The sequence below is a fragment of the Rhinatrema bivittatum genome, chromosome 17 (assembly GCF_901001135.1).
Source record: "Rhinatrema bivittatum chromosome 17, aRhiBiv1.1, whole genome shotgun sequence".
NCBI classification, from domain to species: domain Eukaryota; kingdom Metazoa; phylum Chordata; class Amphibia; order Gymnophiona; family Rhinatrematidae; genus Rhinatrema; species Rhinatrema bivittatum.
Window position 1 is genome coordinate 1,739,551 of NC_042631.1, and position 20,240 is coordinate 1,759,790.

The 20,240-nt window shown below is 45.1% G+C and overlaps 2 protein-coding genes across 5 annotated transcripts in view; both read right to left on the minus strand.

The window, feature by feature from the left end:
- MAPK8IP1 (mitogen-activated protein kinase 8 interacting protein 1) overlaps positions 1 to 8,829 on the minus strand; it is a 28,091-nt gene extending 19,262 nt beyond the window's left edge. The window contains exons 1-2 of the mRNA XM_029582150.1: positions 8,615 to 8,829; positions 2,820 to 2,934 (exon numbers count right to left, since the gene is read on the minus strand). Coding sequence (XP_029438010.1) covers positions 2,820 to 2,934; positions 8,615 to 8,700 — 201 coding nt within the window. The 5' untranslated portion in view covers positions 8,701 to 8,829. The remainder of the gene's footprint in view (positions 1 to 2,819; positions 2,935 to 8,614) is intronic.
- A 7,192-nt stretch (positions 8,830 to 16,021) lies between these two features.
- The window catches only part of CRY2 (cryptochrome circadian regulator 2), a 41,065-nt gene continuing 36,846 nt past the window's right edge, over positions 16,022 to 20,240 (minus strand). For 3 of the 4 annotated variants that reach the window (XM_029582248.1, XM_029582247.1, XM_029582249.1), the window contains 2 exons: positions 19,539 to 19,681; positions 16,022 to 18,191 (listed from right to left, as the gene is read on the minus strand). In XM_029582248.1, coding sequence (XP_029438108.1) covers positions 19,542 to 19,681 — 140 coding nt within the window. In that variant the 3' untranslated portion in view covers positions 16,022 to 18,191; positions 19,539 to 19,541. Of the gene's footprint in view, positions 18,192 to 19,538; positions 19,682 to 20,240 lie in introns of those variants that run through there. The other variant, XR_003853199.1, reaches the window with a different exon arrangement.

A 20,240-nucleotide genomic window follows, 5' to 3' on the forward strand; every position in this document is an offset into this window, starting at 1 on the left:
AGCCCATAGGGAATCATGAGATTACATTCACCCTCAGCCCTCGAGGGCCGCCAGAAGCCCATAGGGAATCATGAGATTACATTCACCCTCAGCCCTCGAGGGCCGCCAGAAGCCCATAGGGAATCATGCGACAACATTCACCCCCAGCCCTCGAGGGCCGCCAGAAACCCATAGGGAATCATGCGACAACATTCACCCCCAGCCCTCGAGGGCCGCCAGAAACCCATAGGGAATCATGAGACGACATTCACCCCCAGCCCTCGAGGGCCGCCAGAAACCCAAAGGGAATCATGAGACGACATTCACCCCCAGCCCTCGAGGGCTGCCAGAAGCCCATAGGGAATCATGCGACAACATTCACCCCCAGCCCTCGAGGGCCGCCAGAAACCCAAAGGGAATCATGAGACGACATTCACCCCCAGCCCTCGAGGGCTGCCAGAAGCCCATAGGGAATCATGCGACAACATTCACCCCCAGCCCTCGAGGGCCGCCAGAAACCCAAAGGGAATCATGCGACAACATTCACCCCAGCCCTCGAGGGCTGCCAGAGGCCCATAGGGAATCATGAGACGACATTCACCCTCAGCCCTCGAGGGCTGCCAGAAGCCCATAGGGAATCATGCGACAACATTCACCCCCAGCCCTCGAGGGCTGCCAGAAGCCCATAGGGAATCATGCGACGACATTCACCCCCAGCCCTCGAGGGCCGCCAGAAGCCCATAGGGAATCATGAGATGACATTCACCCCCAGCCCTCGAGGGCCGCCAGAAGCCCATAGGGAATCATGCGACGACATTCACCCCCAGCCCTCGAGGGCCGCCAGAAGCCCATAGGGAATCATGAGATGACATTCACCCCCAGCCCTCGAGGGCCGCCAGAAGCCCATAGGGAATCATGCGATGACATTCACCCCCAGCCCTCGAAGCCCATAGGGAATCATGCGACGACATTCACCCCCAGCCCTCGAGGGCCGCCAGAAGCCCATAGGGAATCATGCGACAACATTCACCCCCAGCCCTCGAGGGCCGCCAGAAGCCCATAGGGAATCATGCAACGACATTCACCCCCAGCCCTCGAGGGCCGCCAGAAGCCCATAGGGAATCATGAGATGACATTCACCCCCAGCCCTCGAGGGCCGCCAGAAGCCCATAGGGAATCATGCGACGACATTCACCCCCAGCCCTCGAGGGCCGCCAGAAGCCCATAGGGAATCATGAGATGACATTCACCCCCAGCCCTCGAGGGCCGCCAGAAGCCCATAGGGAATCATGCAATGACATTCACCCCCAGCCCTCGAGAGCCGCCAGAAGCCCATAGGGAATCATGCGACGACATTCACCCCCAGCCCTCGAGGGCCGCCAGAAGCCCATAGGGAATCATGAGATGACATTCACCCCCAGCCCTCGAGGGCCGCCAGAAGCCCATAGGGAATCATGCGACAACATTCACCCCCAGCCCTCGAGGGCCGCCAGAAGCCCATAGGGAATCATGAGACTACATTCACCCCCAGCCCTCGAGGGCCGCCAAAAGGCTAGTTTTCAGGATATCCCTACGTTCTTTTGTTCAATAATTTGTTGATTGTTTAATGTTATGCTGCACGTTCTCTGTTCAATACTTTGTCTATTGTTTAATGTACTCCCTTTACCTTTACCATGTTTAATGTAACGCCTTACCGGCGACAGTTTTGTTATATGGAAACCGACTTGATTTGATATGTATATCGAGAATGTCGGTATATAAAAACCCTAAATAAATAAATAAATAAAATATCCCCCAATTCATTTTTATAAGAGTTTTGCATGCCCTGCCTACATTGTATACATATCTCTCTCATGCATATTCATTAGGAATATCCTGAAAATCCAACCTGTTGCCTGCCATAATGCATTGCTTTGACAACACATGTACAAATTCTCAACCAAGAAAGTTGATTGTAAAAAAGCATTACTAACAATTTATTTGTTGATCTTTTACTTCTACACCTTGTCAAACTACTGATCCTATCACCCAAACACTCCTGTTCTCCAACAGGGAAGAAGAGATAGAGAATCTCTGCACTATCCCAGCAAAAGGGAGGGGGAGACAGAGACGGAGCTAGAGTGCAACCATACTACTGCATCTCCTGGCCCGCGCTGCCACCTCCTGGACATTAGAAGCTCCTGCATCATCCTGCACCATTTCAGGTATCTTACAGCTCTTGTATTGTACAGATAAGGGATAATGTTCACTTGTTCATTAAAAATAAACTAAACATGCTCACCTCCTGAGGAACAGGATTGGATGGGAAGAGAAAATCCTCTTATTTCTGCTACTGTACTATCCCCGCCTATTCCCAAATTTCAATAAGCTTTTGCCTTCTCTCACTCCTTCCATCTAATTCCCAACTCCACTGACTTCTCTGCTTCCCCAGCTTGTCCTGGATCCTGCTCTCTCTCCTGCTCCCTCAGCTATCTGCTGGCTCCTTCCTTTGCTTTGCTTTTTACCACTGCCTTGGTCAGTCTGAGCACAGCTGTTATACATGAGCTCATGGTCTCCAGGGAAGAATCCTGTCTCTATTACCTAACTAATGGACCCTGCCAGAAATGGTACAGCAAGACCAGACACACATTAATGCACGCTAATGGACCACAAAGGCAGAATATTGTATCCGTTTAGTTTGCAGAGCAGAAACCAAAAATAAACCCAGCATCAGAAACAAGGGAGAACTGGCAATTATCAGTCTGATTAATTACTGCGTCCCATCCAACAAGAACCTGGCTATTCCAGGTCTCCCCTTATGGAGGTCAAGCTTTTCCTTACAGTGCCCTTCTGCCCCTTACCCTGCACGCCAGGCTCTCCTTACAGTGCAGGCTGAGTCCGCATTCATCTGAGATTTCTGTTATTTCAGAGAGATCTTCATCTTCAAATTCCTCTAGGCTAATATCATGAGTAAGCCTACAAAAGACAAGACAAAGCACTGTAAACTCTTCACATGGACAGGGAGGATATCACTTCTCTGGCACCTCCATGGGTCTTGCACTGACCTCACCAAGGGTGCCGCAGGAAGCTTTTTTCAACAAGGAGAGGCACTGCACTGACACCAGCATGGGTGCTGCAGGGAGTTGTGCTGGCACCTCCATGGGTGCTGCAGGGAGCTGCAGGAGGAGCCAGGGATGGGAGCGGAGCCCAGACTGTGACTGCAGGGATCCATTTAAAAAATCATTAAACTTGAACAGCTTCTGGGAGGAGGAGGAGGCGGATCTGCTGCACCACTCTCCAGGGAACCCAGGCAAGTCACTTTGCCTGCCTCTTCTCATATTAACATTGAGCTTCTTTCTTGCTCCCCTGCTGAAGCTGCACATTGAAACCCATCCCTGAGGTGGCTGCATGCATGTTTTTCAGATGCTGTTATGAGGAAATGTGCCACTATAGAAATGCAAATTGCTATTCTTTGCAGGAAATTTCCACTTTCTGTTTTGCAAGTGACAAAGTAGGATTGGTTCCTATACTCACTGCATGTGTGTGTGCTTATGGGGCTCATTAACTTCCTGATGTCAATAATAATTCTGCTCTCTCCCCTGCACGCCCTACAAACAGTACACCCAGCTGTACAGACACATGCTATATGTTCTTTCTGGCCACAGACGCCACACAATATATAGACAACCGCACAGCCCTCTAGGTAGCAACTTATATGTATCTGTCCACATGTATGTTACATATTAACAGGTACATTTTAAAAGGAGCACATGTGCACCCATAAACATGCATATTTGGCACATGAGCAAAGATGCACGCACAATATAAAATTAAATGTAAGTACACGTGAATGGGGCCGTTTTTGCGCGAGCAACACTTTTAAAATCTACCTGTAAATGTGCAGTACTGGATATAAAATATTTTGCTCGATGCAAACAGGAGTTACAACACTTTAATTTATATATTTATGTCTTTTTCTGTTTTGGTTTCTATTACATTCCCAAACAAAATAACAGGTTTGAAGACTTTGAAATCTTCATTCTTTCCAGCCCTATTTATTCTAATTTGGTGAAGCAAGGTGCTGCATTGCTGTTCACAATCAGAATACTCAGCACAGTCCTGCTACATTACAGTGTCAACTGTTAAAAGACTGTCCTGAGAGGACATGATTGTTAAAACTGCTTAGGTGGCCATCTTTATTGTGGCTCACCCCTGAATTGCAAGACTAATTGATATTTTTTGCAAACAGTAAATAAATAAAAAAAAAGTCCTTGAGGGAGAACTGAAGAACATCAGGAGTACAGTGGGGAGAAGAAATGATCTGTGCCCCATAACCAGCAGCTGGCAGCAGGACAGTGCACACAGAGCCAGGTGAACGCTCTGTGTATGCACAGAGGCTGACATTACAGACCGCATGCACACTCTTGATGGTATTCTCAGTAAGCAAATTGATTGTTCGCCTACCATTTTTCCCACTGGTCTTCCAGCCAACTCTCATCTTCCTTCCCGAACTCCATCCTCAGCCTGAGCTGCACTTAGAAACCACTTCCATGGATAAGTGCAAGCTCTCACTTCACCCAGAGGGGTTCTTGCCTGCCCTTCCCTTGTTGATTTCTCAGTTGGATTAATCAGTTTAGTTCATTTTTCTGCACATCAGGCCCTAGCTCCTGCTGCCTCTTGTCCTGACTGCAGAGAGAGACTGCCAGCATGTTGGAAATAGATGGGATCAGCTGTCCTGATGGAGGCACCTTGCATTCTGCTGCTTCCTAATGTCTTTCTAAAAACAGAAAAGTCCTGCCTCCTCCAAGTCCCAAATCAATAGCACCTCATCTCCCCTCCCTCTGCACCATGCCCACAGACAAAGGGGGAATCAAGTTACTGAAATCAATGACACCGTCTCCCATCCTTTGTAATGTCCTCCCTCCCTCCCTGTTAATATCCCTGCCCTGCTGCTGCTGCTCATGCACCGCAGTCCCTGACTTAATGCACCTCTACACCATGTTCTACCCTTGTAATGCCCCTGCGTGTGATACTGATAATCTGATCTAATACCCATGTGCAGCATCAGTGACGCGCTTCTGGGGTCTCCATGAAAGCACAGAGTGCCTCACCGAGTGGAGCAGAATGATCACTCCTTACCCTTCTAACCCCCACACCCGACTCCCAACCCTTCTAGTGCCCAAGCTCACTTCTCCCTGTCTTTTTAATGCCCGCTGACATTTATCGCAGTATTAATAGGTGACACTTCCTTAGGTGTACACATCAACATTCTCTGGGGAGTGCCATGATATAATTAGGTGATCCACACCCTCTAGTGTGTATATCATGATATTAAATCAGGCAATTGCTCAGGTTATGCCACAATATTAAATGATGCAGTCTTTGGAGGGGCAGGGTGGGATGGATATCATTAGGTAAAACATTCATCTGTACGCTTCATAATATCTTTAGGTGACATACTCCCTCAGGTGCACATGTCATGTTATTAGATTACGGAGCTGCCTCACATATATCAAGATACCAGCAGCAGAGATATCATGACTGCACAGCCATCACTGGACCCCAAAATTCAATCTCAGAAACTTCTGCTTGCCTGTACTCATAATCGAGCCCTGAATTTTTCTCTGCTGAGATTGGCCTGGGCAGTGGGCACTCACCCAGAATACACAGAAGAGACTACTTACATGGTACACGGACAGCAGAACTGGAACTATGAGGTCAGATTAAATCTGTACAGCCTAGAGCAGATTTCATGATAATGAGGACACGGTGGTCTAAGGGCCTATCTGCACATCCAGAACATGTGAAGAACTCACCAACTACTTCAACGATAAAATTGTCAACCCACATACCAACCAGCCAGCACCCAACCCAGCACACACTACCACATCATCCTGGACTCAACTCGGAACAGTTTCTACAACATCCTGGACCCAATTCGAAACTGTCGCCTCAACCGAAGTAGAATACATAATACAGAAACTTAACCCAGCCGCCCACCCCATCGACCCCATTCCCATAAAACTTCTAAAGCAAATCACAAACACCATAGCCAGACCCATAGCAGACATAGTTAATATCTCACTGGAACAAGGCACCTTCCCTGATGCTCTCAAATGCGCTAGCATCAGACCAATCCTCAAAAAACCACAACTCAACAAAGCCGATCCATCAAATTATCGACCCATATCCAACCTTCCATTCACTGCCAAAATCATAGAAAAAATTGTTAACTGCCAACTCTCCAAACACCTAGAAAACCATAAACTCCTATCACCATTCCAACATGGTTTCAGAAAATACTTCAACACTGAAACACTCTTTTTGTCCCTCACAGACCACATCCTCAGAGGACTCGACCATGGACAATCATACCTCCTCATCCTACTAGACATCTCCGCCGCCTTTGACACTGTCAACCACGAAACCTTACTAAACAGACTAAGTGACATAGGCTTAGCTAATACCACACTTAAATGGTTTAAATCATACATGACAAACAGATCATACAAAGTCAGAATCAACACAAAGGAATCCAAACAAATTCCCCTCACTCATGGAGTACCTCAAGGCTCATCCCTCTCCTCAACCCTGTTTAACATCTACATCCTCCCCCTATGTATGCTCCTATCAGGACTAAAGCTAACATTCTTCTTATACGCTGATGACGTCCAGATTCTACTCCCCATAAAAGAAAACATCACAAACACACTAAAAACATGGGACAACCACCTCCAAAAAATAACTCACCTTCTATCACAAATGTCCCTCAACATCAATCACAATAAAACAGAAATACTGCACATCAACAACAAGAACATCTCAACTCTCAATCACAATGACTCATCATCTACCACAATGAGTAAAACAACCTCCACAATCAGAGATCTTGGAGTTCTCATAGACAATGAACTCAACATGAAGAACTACATCAACACAATAATAAAAGAGGGATTCTTCAAGCTCCAGATTCTCAAAAAAAAAAAAAAAAAAAAAAATCAAACCACTACTCTAAAACCACGACTACAGAACAGTACTTCAAGCCCTACTATTTTCCAAACTCGACTATTGCAACGCCCTACTCCTGGGCCTTCCAACCAATACTCTAAGACCACTACAACTACTCCAACATGCAGCAAGATCAATCTCAAACATCAAAAGAACTGAACACATCTCACCAATCCTAAGAAACCTACACTGGCTGCCCAGCTCATACAGGATTTAATACAGAGTGCCAACACTCATCCAGAAAGCACTATACACTGAAAAATGTGATTGGATGAGCCCTGCCCTGCACTTCCAATCCACGCAGAGAACACTGCGCTCCACCAACACTGGCCTCATTTCTACTCCATCACTTAAAATGGCCCACCTAACCTCAACTAGAGAGCGATCCCTAACTCCACAACCCAATCATTCAAAACCTGGCTCTTCAAAAAAGCATATCCCACACCAAGCTAAGCCCCACCCCCCACAATCAACACACACTTCACTCCCCCCACCTCACAACAGAACCTATAATGGTTAACACAATGTGAATCAAGCCATCTGGCTACATCTACACCTACACCCAAGTTAAAGGGATCTCAGTGTGAAAAAAAAAAGTTACCCTTGCCACAAAAGTACTCTTATCACAGAGCTACCCCTGCCACATATTCACTCATGTCTCAAAGTTTTCCATGTTACAAGAATAATCATGTCACAATGTCACAAAACTAAGCATGTTACAATGTCTCAATGTTACAATGTTATCCATGTTACAAAACTAAGCATGTTACAATGTCTCCATATAAAATATGAAATATATTCCTATAGATTCCACTGTTTAAGCTGTAAACCAGTGTGATTAATTCAGTTGAACATCGGAATAGTAAAAACAAACAAACAAATAAATAAAATCAGGTAAATAGAAACATCTAGGAATTGCAGTGACAAGGCAAGGGTTAAATCTTTCACAGGAGGCAGTGCTTCAGGACAGGGTAAGTTGCCTAAATATGTGTTTATGTGAGGCTGTAAAAATGAGCCTGGGCAAGCTGCACTGAGCATGAACTCTAGTGCCCAGTTTTCACTCACTGGGCTGTCAGTGAGTGGAGCCTCACCAAGTCCCTTTTCCTCATCTCTCTGCGACCTTGGATGGGTCCGGTTCTCTCAGCTGAGTGGGTCATAGCTGGGCAACCATTGCAGTGCGCATTATTTAGGAAAAGGGAAGCTGATGATAAACAAAGGGAATTATTCTCAGCCCATCTCGCTCGAGAAGCTGCTCGCTCTGTCAGTCTGTCTGTCTGTGCTGCCTTTTTGATATCCAACCCAAAGCTGTTCTAGAGGAATCCCAATGTCCAATGTGTGAGCAGGAGGAGCCCAGCGATGCCTCAGACTGGGGCAGGAGCAGAGCTGCAGGGAATGCCCTGGGCTGGGGCCTGCCATCGTGGCACTGCCACTTCTCCTCCCAGCACTGGAAAGCCTGCAGGCAGGGGGCCGCAGTCTCCCCGTTATTAGGGCTGGGATCGGGGGAGCCCCCCAGCTGGCGAGCAGTGAGGAGCCGGGGCTGCCTGCAGCGCATTAATGGAGGCGCCTGGCGGGCAGACACCGCTGCAGCCCCCCCCCAAACCATGGCACAAGGCCTGCAGCTGGGATTTTCTCCACGCCCCGCCCGTACCTGAAATTAGGAGGAGAAGCGATGTGCAGCCCCAGGAAGGGGGACGATCCGGCAGGGGAGGCGGCTCCTTGCTCTCTCTCCGCCATGCTGGGGAGAGGCTGAGAGGGGTAGGCGCGGAGGGAGCGAGGCTGCTGGGCAGGAAGAGGAGGAGCGCGCACAGGATCCCCCGCCGAAGGAGGGAGGGGTCGAGCTCCGGACCCCCTACCAATGCACCGAAGCGGTAGAGAAAGGAGGAGCTCGAATTTGTAGTCTTGCTATTCTAAGGAGCTGCAACAGGGACGTCAGGACTGCAAATCCCTGCATGCACCGGGGTAAAAGCAGGCCTGGATCAACCTGTCTTGCACATCTGGAGTGAGAGCACAACTTGGGGGGATGTGATCAGAGAGGCTTCTGCCTTGTGCTCGCCTGTGAAAATCGGGAGAGGCTATGATGGGATTTTATTTAAATACATAAAGAGAGAAGCATCCTGCACTCATAAAGCACCTGCAGTAAGGCAGGGCTGAAAGCTCTGCTGCTTCCTAGATCCTATTTTTCCATGCTGAGGATGGTAAGTCCTGTAGCCTGAGACCTTTAGTGATAATGCTCCCAATTCTTTAGCTTCTGCAAAACTGATGGGGTGCTTTGTTATGGTCCAAGGTTTGTGGAAGATGGAGAGAAAATGACTTAATATAATATTAAAAGCAGCCCTGAAGAACAGAAGTGCACGCTGAGGTCCATCAAGCCCAGCATCCTGGCTCCAACAGTGGCCAATCCAGGCCACAAGTATCTGGCAAGTACCCAAACATTATGAATAGATCCCGGCAACAAGCAGTGGCGATTTACTAAGTCAATTTGACTAATAGACGTTTATGGACTTCTCCTACAGGAACTAGTACAAACTTTTTTAAAACCCAGCCAACTTCCTTAACCACATCCTCTGGGCAATGAATGCAAGAGGTTAATTATGTGTTGAGTAAAAAAAAAAAATATTTTTTTTTAATTTGTTTTAAATGTGCTACTTGCTAACTTCATGGCTACTCCTAGTATTATCTGACTTAAATAACTGATTCACATTTACTCATTTTAGGCCTCTTATGATTTTATAGACCTCCATCATATCTTCCCTTAACTATCTCTTCTCCAAGGAGAACAGCCCTAACTTCTTTAGCCTTTCTTCAAAGGGGAGCCATTCTATGCCCTTTATCATTTTGTTGTTCTTTTCTCGTGCAACCATAACTTTTTTGAGATGAGACGACCTGAATTGCACACAGTATACAAGATGCAGTATCACCATGGAGAGATACAGTGGTTTTATGATATTCTTCATTTAATTCACTATTCCCTTCCTAATAATAATTCCTAACATTGCGTTATTGACCACCACAGCACACTGAGCTTATGATTTGAATGTATTATCCACAATGACACCCCAATATTTTTCCTCGTTGGTAACTTCTAACATGAAACCTAACATCATGTAACTTCAGCATGGGTTATTTTTCCCCATATGCATCACCTTGTCTACATATTTCATCTGACATGCGGATCTTCCAGTCTTGCAAGGTCCTCCTGTAATGTATCACAATCCGCTTGTGATTTAACTACTCTGAATAATTTTGTGTATTCTGCAAACTTGATCACCTCACTCATCTTACTCCTTTTCAGATAATTTATAAATATATTAAAAAGCACCAGTCCAAGTACACATCCCTGAGGCACTCCACTGTTTACCTTTTTCCACTGTGTAAACAGACTATTTATTCCTACTCTCTATTTCCTGTCTTTTAACCAGCTTGCAATCCACAAAAGGACATCGCCTCCTATCCCATGACTTTTTAAAATTTTCTTAGAAGGCTCTCATGAGGGACTTTGTCGAACGCCTTCTGAAAATTGAAATATACCAAATCTACTGGTTCACCTTTGTCCACATGTTTATTTACCCCTTCAAAAAAATGCAGCAGATGTGTGAGGTAAGACTTGCCTTGTGTTTAAATCCATGCTGTGTCCCATTAAATTGTGTATATGTTCTGTGAGTTTATTCTTTATAATAGTTGCCAAGATTTTTCCCAGCACTGAAGTCAGGCGCATTGGACTATAGTTTCTAGGATCACCTCTGGAGCCCTTTTTAAATATCGGAGTTACATTCACCACCTTCCAGTCTTCAGCTACAACAAATAATTTTAATGATAGGTTACAAATTACTTGAAGTAGGTCTGAAATTTCACCTTTGAGTTCTTTCAGAACCCTGGGATGCATACCATTTGGTCCAGGTGATTTACTACTCTGCAGTTTCTCAACCTGGCCTAACACATCTTCCAGATTTACTGTGATTGGGTTCAGATTACCTGAATTGTAAGCCTTGAAAACCGTCTGCGCAACAGGTGTCTCCCAGGTGGATGGTAGTATACTCCTATCACTATACTCTTTATCAACACACAAGGGATTTCTACTCATAAAAATTCTATTGTGCATTTAGTCTCACACAGGATCTTTATCCTGTTGGACTCTATGCCATCCCGGACATAAAGCACCACCCCCACCCCAAAGCTCCTCCCTATCCTTGCAATATAATTTGTACCCTGGTATAGTCCTATCCCATTGCTTATCCTCCTTCCACCATGTCTGAGATGCCATCTAAGTCTATCTCTTCATTCACTGCTATACACTCTATGGCCTGGATTTTCTAAGGTCGCAGACTTTAGAGAATCCAGTGGTAACGGGGGCGGGGCACAGCGGGGGGCAGGCCTGCAAAAGCCGGCAGCGATCACACCTCCGTCGGGCCAGCTTTCTCACCCAATAGCACCATCGTAAAAGGTGGTGCTATTGGGCTCGCTATTGGCAGCGGAAAGGGTTCTTACCTTTTCGCCACCAGCGAAGTTTCCGCCGCGTCTGCCCCGACGACACCCCCGACTCCTCCTCTTCCGGGGCCAATTCCACCCTGATCTATCGCATGCGAAAAGTCCCTTTTCATGTGCGATACGCTACGAAAATGACCCCCTATGTCCACCTTACACATGGAAATAATTTCATACAACTGAGCAGAGACCCACAAATTTCCCTACCACAGCGTTACACTTTTAGAAGAGAGAAAAAAAGCACCACTGCTTTCAGCTCCATTCCCAGCCTGCTTTAATACCACACAGTGCTGTCTGCTGCACATCTGAGCACAGTTCAGCTCCTTGCAAGTTCTCATTTTAAGCACATATTATAACATAAAATAAAGGTCAAGAGACTGCAAAGTTATGTTTAAAATACATTTATGATACAACCTTATATTTATACATAGCTATTGTTGAAGCATTAAATGGTCAAACCCAAAAAATCACTCAGTTAATTCTCATTTTTGTTCAAAGTGCATTTTTCCTTTTTTGATCTTATCTTCCCGTTTTCTTCACAAGAGTCAGAGTAGTTCACCACACATCAGGAACTTTGGTATTTACAAAGATTAAGGGGAACAAAAAGCATTAAATTTATGCCCTGGAAATAATGAATAACCTTGTTCTTTTGTTAAGAGAACTTGTATACAAATTCAGTAAAGAAAATTGAAAATAAAAAAAAAACAGCTCTTAGGCAGCCAAATCGGGAGGCAAAACAATAGCGATGACAGCAAGACTGTGACATTCTCAGTCATCGCCAGCAGAGGTCCCCGACACTGCAAGATTTGGTTAACAGGGCTGAAGGATAATCCCAGATGTCTGTATAATCTTCCCTGTAAGTGACTGCAACTGCTCTTTGATACCATCAGGCTGCAGGTCACTGAGAAGTGACCTCAGGCAGGAAGACATGCAAAAGGCTATCAGTTAGCAGAAGGGAGAATGAGAAGTCATGGTATGAACAGGGAAGGGTGCTGAATTCCCATGACATCAATGACCCATGCACACAAGTCCCAAGGAATGATCAAGGGCTGGGGTGAGAAATATACAGCACTCATCAGATTTATCATGCTAACAGATTTCTGTCATTACAAGCAGTCTAACTGTAGAAATGGTTCTATGATTAGCAAAGTTCCCACTTTTTCAGTTATGCTATATTTGTATATTAAAAAAATGTAATCGTACAATTGCTCGTACGGGTCTTCCATACATAATCAAAATCCTGTCTTTAGCCAGTACAATAAAACATTAAAATTCATTTTACTTCTTTTACAGAACCTCATTTAACAAAATAAAGTTATTCCTTGCTTTTCTACCAGATTGTTGATAGCTACCCAGGAATTATTATGCATTCTCCTGTCAGACAGATGTGAAATTAAAGGAGACAGGGGAACGAGCTTTTTCTTGCTGTGCCCACAAATAGGGCAGCTACCATCATCTTGCTCATCCATGGAAAAATTATCAGACTTTTAGCGGGCTGTCCTATCAGGCTTTTAGACAAAGATTTGTAATACCTTTAATTCTAGTTTTATTTTTAACTGGATTATCAACTCTCCTGTTATATTTATAAACTTTTTATATTTTCAAGTTGACTAATTTATAGGTAGTGAAATTTTTATTTTATTACAATTCCAGTGTTTATTATTGTGAATTTTTTTACTTTTAAATCATTTAGATTTTTAGAAAATTTTATGATGTAATTGATTTTGTCTCTCTCCATAAGCACACAGTGAAAGACAAGTCATAAATTCAAAACAAGAAACAATAAACGAGGGAAGTTTGAAGCAATCTGGGAACATCCACCCTGGGAAGGCGTGTAAAATCTGGGAATATTCACCCTGGGAAGGCGTGTAAATCTGGGAATATTCACCCTGGGAAGGCGTGTACATCTGGGAATTTTCACCCTGGGATTTATCTTTGTATATCTTATCAGTCATCACCATAAGATATACAAAGATAAATCCCAGTGTGACTATTCCCAGATTGCTTCAAGCTTCCCTCATTTATTGTTTCTTGCTTTTATGACTTGCTTTCACTGGGAAGGTGTGTAAAAGAAGAAGCTGGTGAACAAGGTCAGAGCTCACTGCCAACTCTGGAAACAGGCAGGAAGGTAAATGGAGAAGTGATGTTAGGTTCGGAAATGTTGCCCGTAATCTGCTGTCTACGCACTTCATGATGGTATCCAAGAGCAGTTGCAGTCAGTACAGGGAAGATTATACAGACATCTGGGATTATCCCTTCAGCCCTGTTAACCAAATCTTGCAGTGTCAGGGTCATCTGCTGGTGATGACTGATAAGATATACAAAGAACAAAGCCCCTATACTCTGCCCATTTTCAAGTCCTGCTGCAATGTCAGACTGTTTAGTTTATTTGTGGATTGCTCTGTGGGCAAGGCTCTGAGCGATTTACAAAATTACATGATAAAATACATTATATAAATAAAACATACATCACAATGCAACATTAGACTCATAAAAACAGTAAAAAAAATCAGGCAATAATGAAACAAAACTGTAGGCCCTGATGCTATAACCTTAAGGATCAATGTAGTCATATTTAAAAAAAGTTTACAGGAATGCTAATCTAAAAACATAAGTTACCTCAGCCTGGACTTTCTTGGTGTCTGTTTCCAGCCTCAGTTGTAAAGGGACTGAATTCCAAAATTCAGGAGCTGCAATTGAAAAGGACCTCGCCCGTATCTCTTGCAGACAGGCTGCTTTGTGTGATGGTATTTCCAGCAACCCATGGGTGACAGAACGCACATTTCTAGATGGAGTGTAAATCCTCAAAAGAGCATTTGTCCAGGGAAAAGCCGGAAGCTGAAGAAGATTGTACACCATGACTGCAATTTTATACTTTATGCCCAGTGAAGTTTAGCAAGCACAGGGGAGCGGTGCTTACGAATGTGGTGCTTGCGATAAGATGTGCTGTACCATTTTGTAAAACTTGAAGAGTTAAAGAGTACGCAGGAAGGCCCAAATAAACCACATTATAGTAGTCTAAGAGGGGCAAATCAAGACCAAAAATCATCAGTTAAGAAGTGGCTTAAAGGCAGGCAACACTCTCAGCTTGCAGAAGCTTGATCTGATGGTATTTTTAATATGATGCTGAAATGAGAGCCTAGATTCTAAACATTTCCCCAAACTTTTGATGTGGGGAGATAATTTCTCCTTATGTAATAATGTCCAGTTAAAATTATGTCTTACCTGTTACTTTCCTTGCCTTTAGTTCTGCCACACCAGTCCAGAACCTATGGCTATATCTTCTCATCCAGCACATAGGGAGGCAGAGTTCTATATATATCTATTTTTAAATGACATCACTAGAATAAATGTGATGGTCAGAAGCAATTCAGCCAGTTTACTACTGTCAAAGCTAAACAACACATCAGAAAATAAATAGACAAAAATAAACGTGTTTGCAAATATAAATCTTGCAGTGTCACACCCTAATAAGCTGAGGTTAATACAACAAATTTAAAATTCTTTCTTCAAGGAAGCCAAGTCCAAATGCAACAACCAGTAAGTATGAAAATATAATTTTGACTAAAAATCTTACACTTTATATATAATGGGAGGGGTTCTGGGCTGGTGTAGCAGAAGTGAAGGAAAGGAAATTTTACAAATCTTTTTACAAAGAGGCACTTCTGAGCCTCTTTCATCACAGGATGAAGCTTGTGCCCCTGTTGAATGGGCCTTAATCATTCTACCCTGCAATAAGTAAGCCGAAGAAATGGCATTTTTTAACCGTCTAATAATCAAAGTCTTTGAAGCCAATTCTCCCTTTCGTGGTAGAAAGTAAAGAACAACCTCTCAGACTTATGAAAATCCCTAGTTTTCTCAAGGCAAAACTTTAAGCATCTCTTAACACTCCCTGGGGCTGTGGAGCTCGCTGTGACCTCTGGAATCCTCTCCCTGGGGCTGTGGAGCTCGCTGTGACCTCTGGAATCCTCTCCCGGGGATGCTGGGAGCAGTAGGCAGGGCTCTCATTAACTACCTCCTCTTTTTTTCTCTGAGGTGAGATGACATCATTATGGTAGCTAATTAACGGGCTCCGACGGAGCGCACTGTTAACTCGCCATTGGACGCACATTTCCCTTACCCCTTATTCAGTAAGGGGCGGAAAACGCGCGGCCCACCCGCCGAACCTAATAGTGCCCTCAACATGCAAATGCACATTGATGACCCTATTAGGTATTCCTGCGTGATTCAGAAAACAAAATGTGCACCCAAGCCGCACATTTTACTTTAAGAAATTAGCGCCTACCCAAAGGTAGGCGTTAATTTCTGCCGTCGCCAGGAAAGTGCACAGAAAAGCAGTAAAAACTGCTTTTCTGTGCACCCTCCGACTTAATATCATGGCAAATTAAGTCGCAGGTCCCGAAGGGTAAAAATAGTTAAAAAAAAAAAATTTTGAATTCGGCCCGCGGCTGTCGGGTTGAAAACTGGACGCTCAATTTTGCCCGCGCCCGCAAAATTGAGCGTCGGCTGTCAAACTCGCCGACAGCCGCCGCTCCGGGCCAAAAGGAGGCGCTAGGGACGCGCTAGTGTCCCTGGCGCCTCCTTTTGCCCGTTTCTACCGCTGGACTTAATTTAAATACTGAATCGCGTGCACCGGCGAGGGGCCTGTTTGCCCGCTCTCCGGCGGACTTTACTGAATCGGCTTGTTGGTAATTAATAGGGGCTGATTAGTTTGTTCCTATCTTTTTGGAGTAGTGCAAAGGAAGTCTCACCTCTGTTGTTCTGCTGGTTCTCTCAGCAGCTCTCGCCAGCATTTCTCTGGCTCCCACACTCTTTAGCAATTCTAAGATCATTACATACGCTCAGCCATTCATCTTCTCTCCTGTTTGGCGATGCTACATCCTGATAGGAGGTAGAAGGAAGGAATTTCTGCAGCTAAAGAGCATTTTACCTATGTAAACAGCTGTCTGAAAATTGTCCACTGCTGGAATAGCAATTTCACAAGCCACATACCCTCAATGTAGTTAGAGGTATTGGCAGGGCCTTCAAATCTGCCTGTAGTTTTAGAAAAAACCAAGGTGCAAATCTCTGCAGCCACACTTTGATGAATTCAGACTCTCCAGTTCCATTGGTGGGAAATGCTTTTTTATTCCAACACCATTCATCCATTCTAATATTCTGGATGCAAATTTAGATTATTATTTCACTATGTGAGACCCTACTCAAAGGTCAGAGAGTTCACAGTCCTCGTATGTGAACAAGGTTAGCTCGGCGTAACCAACATCAATGAATCGGTGCCACATACGTAAAGCAGATCCCATATAAATGTAACCTTCTGTAAAATGATCATCCCCGCTAGGCACATTTAACAGTACAAATGCAAGGTGTGGGATCGCTCTAGAACTGTGCTGGGAAGCTGTTAAGAAGCTGAACTGCTCAGCTGAGACCAGGGTAGACATTTACCCTTGGTAATAGCTGTGAATGCATGTGACTTGCTGGTTTCCAAAGGAGCCATTCACCGTCCTACGGATACACAGCACTAAAACAGGTCACACTTTCTTCAGACAGCAACCTGCAATTTACTACCACGAGGCCTAATGCAGCAGACAGACCGTAGTGAAGAAACTTCCTCACGGAGTAGGAGAAAGAGCAAACCCAATAGTGCCGTGTGTTTCAATGCAGGCAAAGCAGACCTCAGGCAGGAAGACGCATTAGGCTGTGCAGCAAAGCTTTCCTCCCCATCTCCTCCTTTACTGCATTCTGCACATCCAGGTAAAGCTGTGCATTGCAGGTCTCAAGCACACATCCTGCCTGCACTTGTACTAACAAATCTGGCCAGGGTTAGAAGGCACCATGGCAGGGTAGGCAGAAGGCCCAAGGAACCATTTTCACATGGTTTGGTCTAAGCCAAAGGTTTCAGAATTTTTTTGTTTTTAAAAACAGTTGGAGATCTTAAAATACTGAGCATGACGTTTTGGGTGTGTGTGAAACTTCCTGCCCAGGGGACATGAACCCCAATCACCCTGTGCATTTGTGGTGTCCCTGAGAGCAGAGCCTCCGAGGAAAGGAGGGGGTTTGCTCTGCATTCACCATCATCTCGCCCCTGGGCTCTATACTACACCTTAGCTGCAGTTTTAGTTTCTCTCACTCCATCTCCTCTTCCTGACAATAAAGCTTCATACAGGCCACAGTAATTATCAAATGGCAACTCCAGCAGAAGACCTTCCCTTTCAGCACCTGCACATTTTGTTTTGTGGTTGGAGAGGACGTAAATCTTTCTTTCCTGTGCTGATAGGCAAAGCACAAGGCTGTCTACAACTGCAGTGGAAAGGGATCAGGGAGAGAAATCCTCCCGTTCATGCCATCTCTTTTTCTTCTTACTCACTGGATCCCTTGGAGGATGGGTAGAATGTGCGTTGTCTGTGAATTAGGCATCCCTGGTCCATAGGCAGACATCTTTTACACATCCATATACGACAGCGATGAAAAACAGCCTAATTACGTTTGTAACCTATCAGACTGTTAACCCAAGGAGCAGGAGTCCAAATACTGATCCAGAGAGGCTGCAGTGGCACATCATAATGCAGTACAGACTCTGCATGCAGCTCATGAGACGCTAGCCCTGCACGTGCTCCAATCATCTCTCAAGAACAGTATTCAGCTTTGCACCTGCTGGCAGACATGCACACCCATGGTACAGGCAGGTCCCGCTGCTGGCTGGGGCTCCAGGGAATTGCACCTGTGAACCTTCTTGGTATTCCTGCCTGCAAAAGAGAAAAATAAATCAAAAGTCACTGTGCATCCTGAAGCCTGCGGAGTGGCCGGTGTAGGGAGAACAGTGTCCAGCATGACCAACCCATCATCAGAATGAGAAGAGCCAGCCTTAGCACAATCTGAGGAAGACAACTCGCCCTGAGCGTCTGCTGAGAAGCCCTAATGTGACAGACAATACAAATAGGCTTCTTGCTTACCGGTGCATCTGAATGGCTCGCGCTCAAAGGGGAATGCGCACAAAAAATAAGCGCACCAAGCTAAGTGTGTGAAGTGTGAAATTTGTGCCCAAAAATCAAGCACACAACGCGTGCACAGAGCCGATGGCCTGTAGAGAGCAGCAGGGCACGCACAGGAGCACGTGAAAAACACCGCCACGGCCTACCAAGCAGCGTGCAAGGAAAAAAACCCAACTGCGGGGCCTAGTCCACCAGGAGCCACTCAACCTGCCAGGCTGCCCAGTTCCCCAACCCTAATGGGAGCGGGAATGAACGGGCACGGAGTCCGGAGGAAGTCCTGAAATCCCTCTCTCTCTCTGATTGAAAGGTAAAACTTCTCTCTTTTTTTAAACCTTTGCTGAGCTCAGCGATTATCAGCTGAGTTCAGAGACTGTCTCCAGCTGCGGGGGGAGGGGAAGGCATCTGCTCGGCCTGCCTTTGAGCTGAACTAGCAGCTAAGTGCAAGCCAGGAAACCCAGCTACTGGACCAAGGCACACATCTGAGGGACCACGGAAATCACTTCCCATAGGGAGATGCACATCCACCAACTGCTGGAGACGGAGAAAACTGGCAGGCTGGAGTCACTGCAGGGTTATGCATACTGTGATGTCAGCTTGCTCCGTCTCCATCTGCTGGCAGGGGAGCATAAAGCCACTGGTCCTGAGTCCATCTGTCTACACGCTAGGAAAGACAAGATTTTAGTGATTCTCCAGCATAACTAACCAGAGAAATCCTGGGAAAGGTGAACACCAACTATTTCCCCAAATAAGAAAACAAATTCTCATGGTTAAAACAGTAGCAGTAAGCTAAACACTTCAAAATATCAACCTGCCTTATCTATTTGTTTAAAAGTTGGGCTCAGTTAAACATCCACGGACGTTAGTCCTAGTTTTTCCATCCCTACAGATGTTCTCTCTTTTACTTAAAGACTTTAGACCAACGTCAGGTCACAATACGGCCACATTCAGGTTTATAAAAATGTCCTTTCCCAAGTGTAAGAGCTGCCTTAGGGTCCTGCATCAGTGCGACACCTCCCAAACTTACGTAAAGTCACCATGACTGCAACTTTAAAATCACCAAAAAGGAAAAATTTGCTCCAAGAAAAGCTTTTTCCCACAAACCTTTTATAAGTCCTTGGCAGGAAACTCTGGAATGGGCAAATTTGTGACTTTGGTTCTTTTAAATCTGTCTTCACTCTTCAAATCCTCTGTGCCCTCGTCCTTCCGCCTGGGAGAGGTCTGAGCACCGTGCGGTAACCTTGGAGCTAGGGTGTCAATTAGAAAAAAAGGTACAGACATAAAACACGGTCTTTCTCCTTTAAAGTGTCTGCACGACGCTGAAATCCACCAGGGAAGAGTAAAACCTCGCTGCTTTACGAAGAAGTCGTCCCTAATTTACATTCTTCAAAGAGTTTGAGAGACCCAGTCACGGTTTTCCTTGCTCATGGCATCGGACAACAGAAGGAAAACACAATTGTTTTTTTACAAGCAATGTTTAATTGACTGTATAAAGAATTTATTAAGCCTGTGCAAACGTGAAAGCTAATGCTGAAGTCACAGGGCAGGAGAAACCTGCGACCTATGCTCAGTATTAGAGAGCAGTATGAAAAGTGCAGTGCCTAGCACTATAGCTCCATTTAAAGAGAGGTCTGGACAAGTTCTGGTGGACAGGTCCAATAGCAATTATTTGTTTCAACTTGATTAGCCATCTTTCCAATTTATTTTTATTCTATTCCGCCCTGGCCTTGCAAAGAAACTAAAATATAAATCACATTTCTGGGAATAAGCAACAGGGAATGCATTTGCCCATTAGGATTCCCTGGA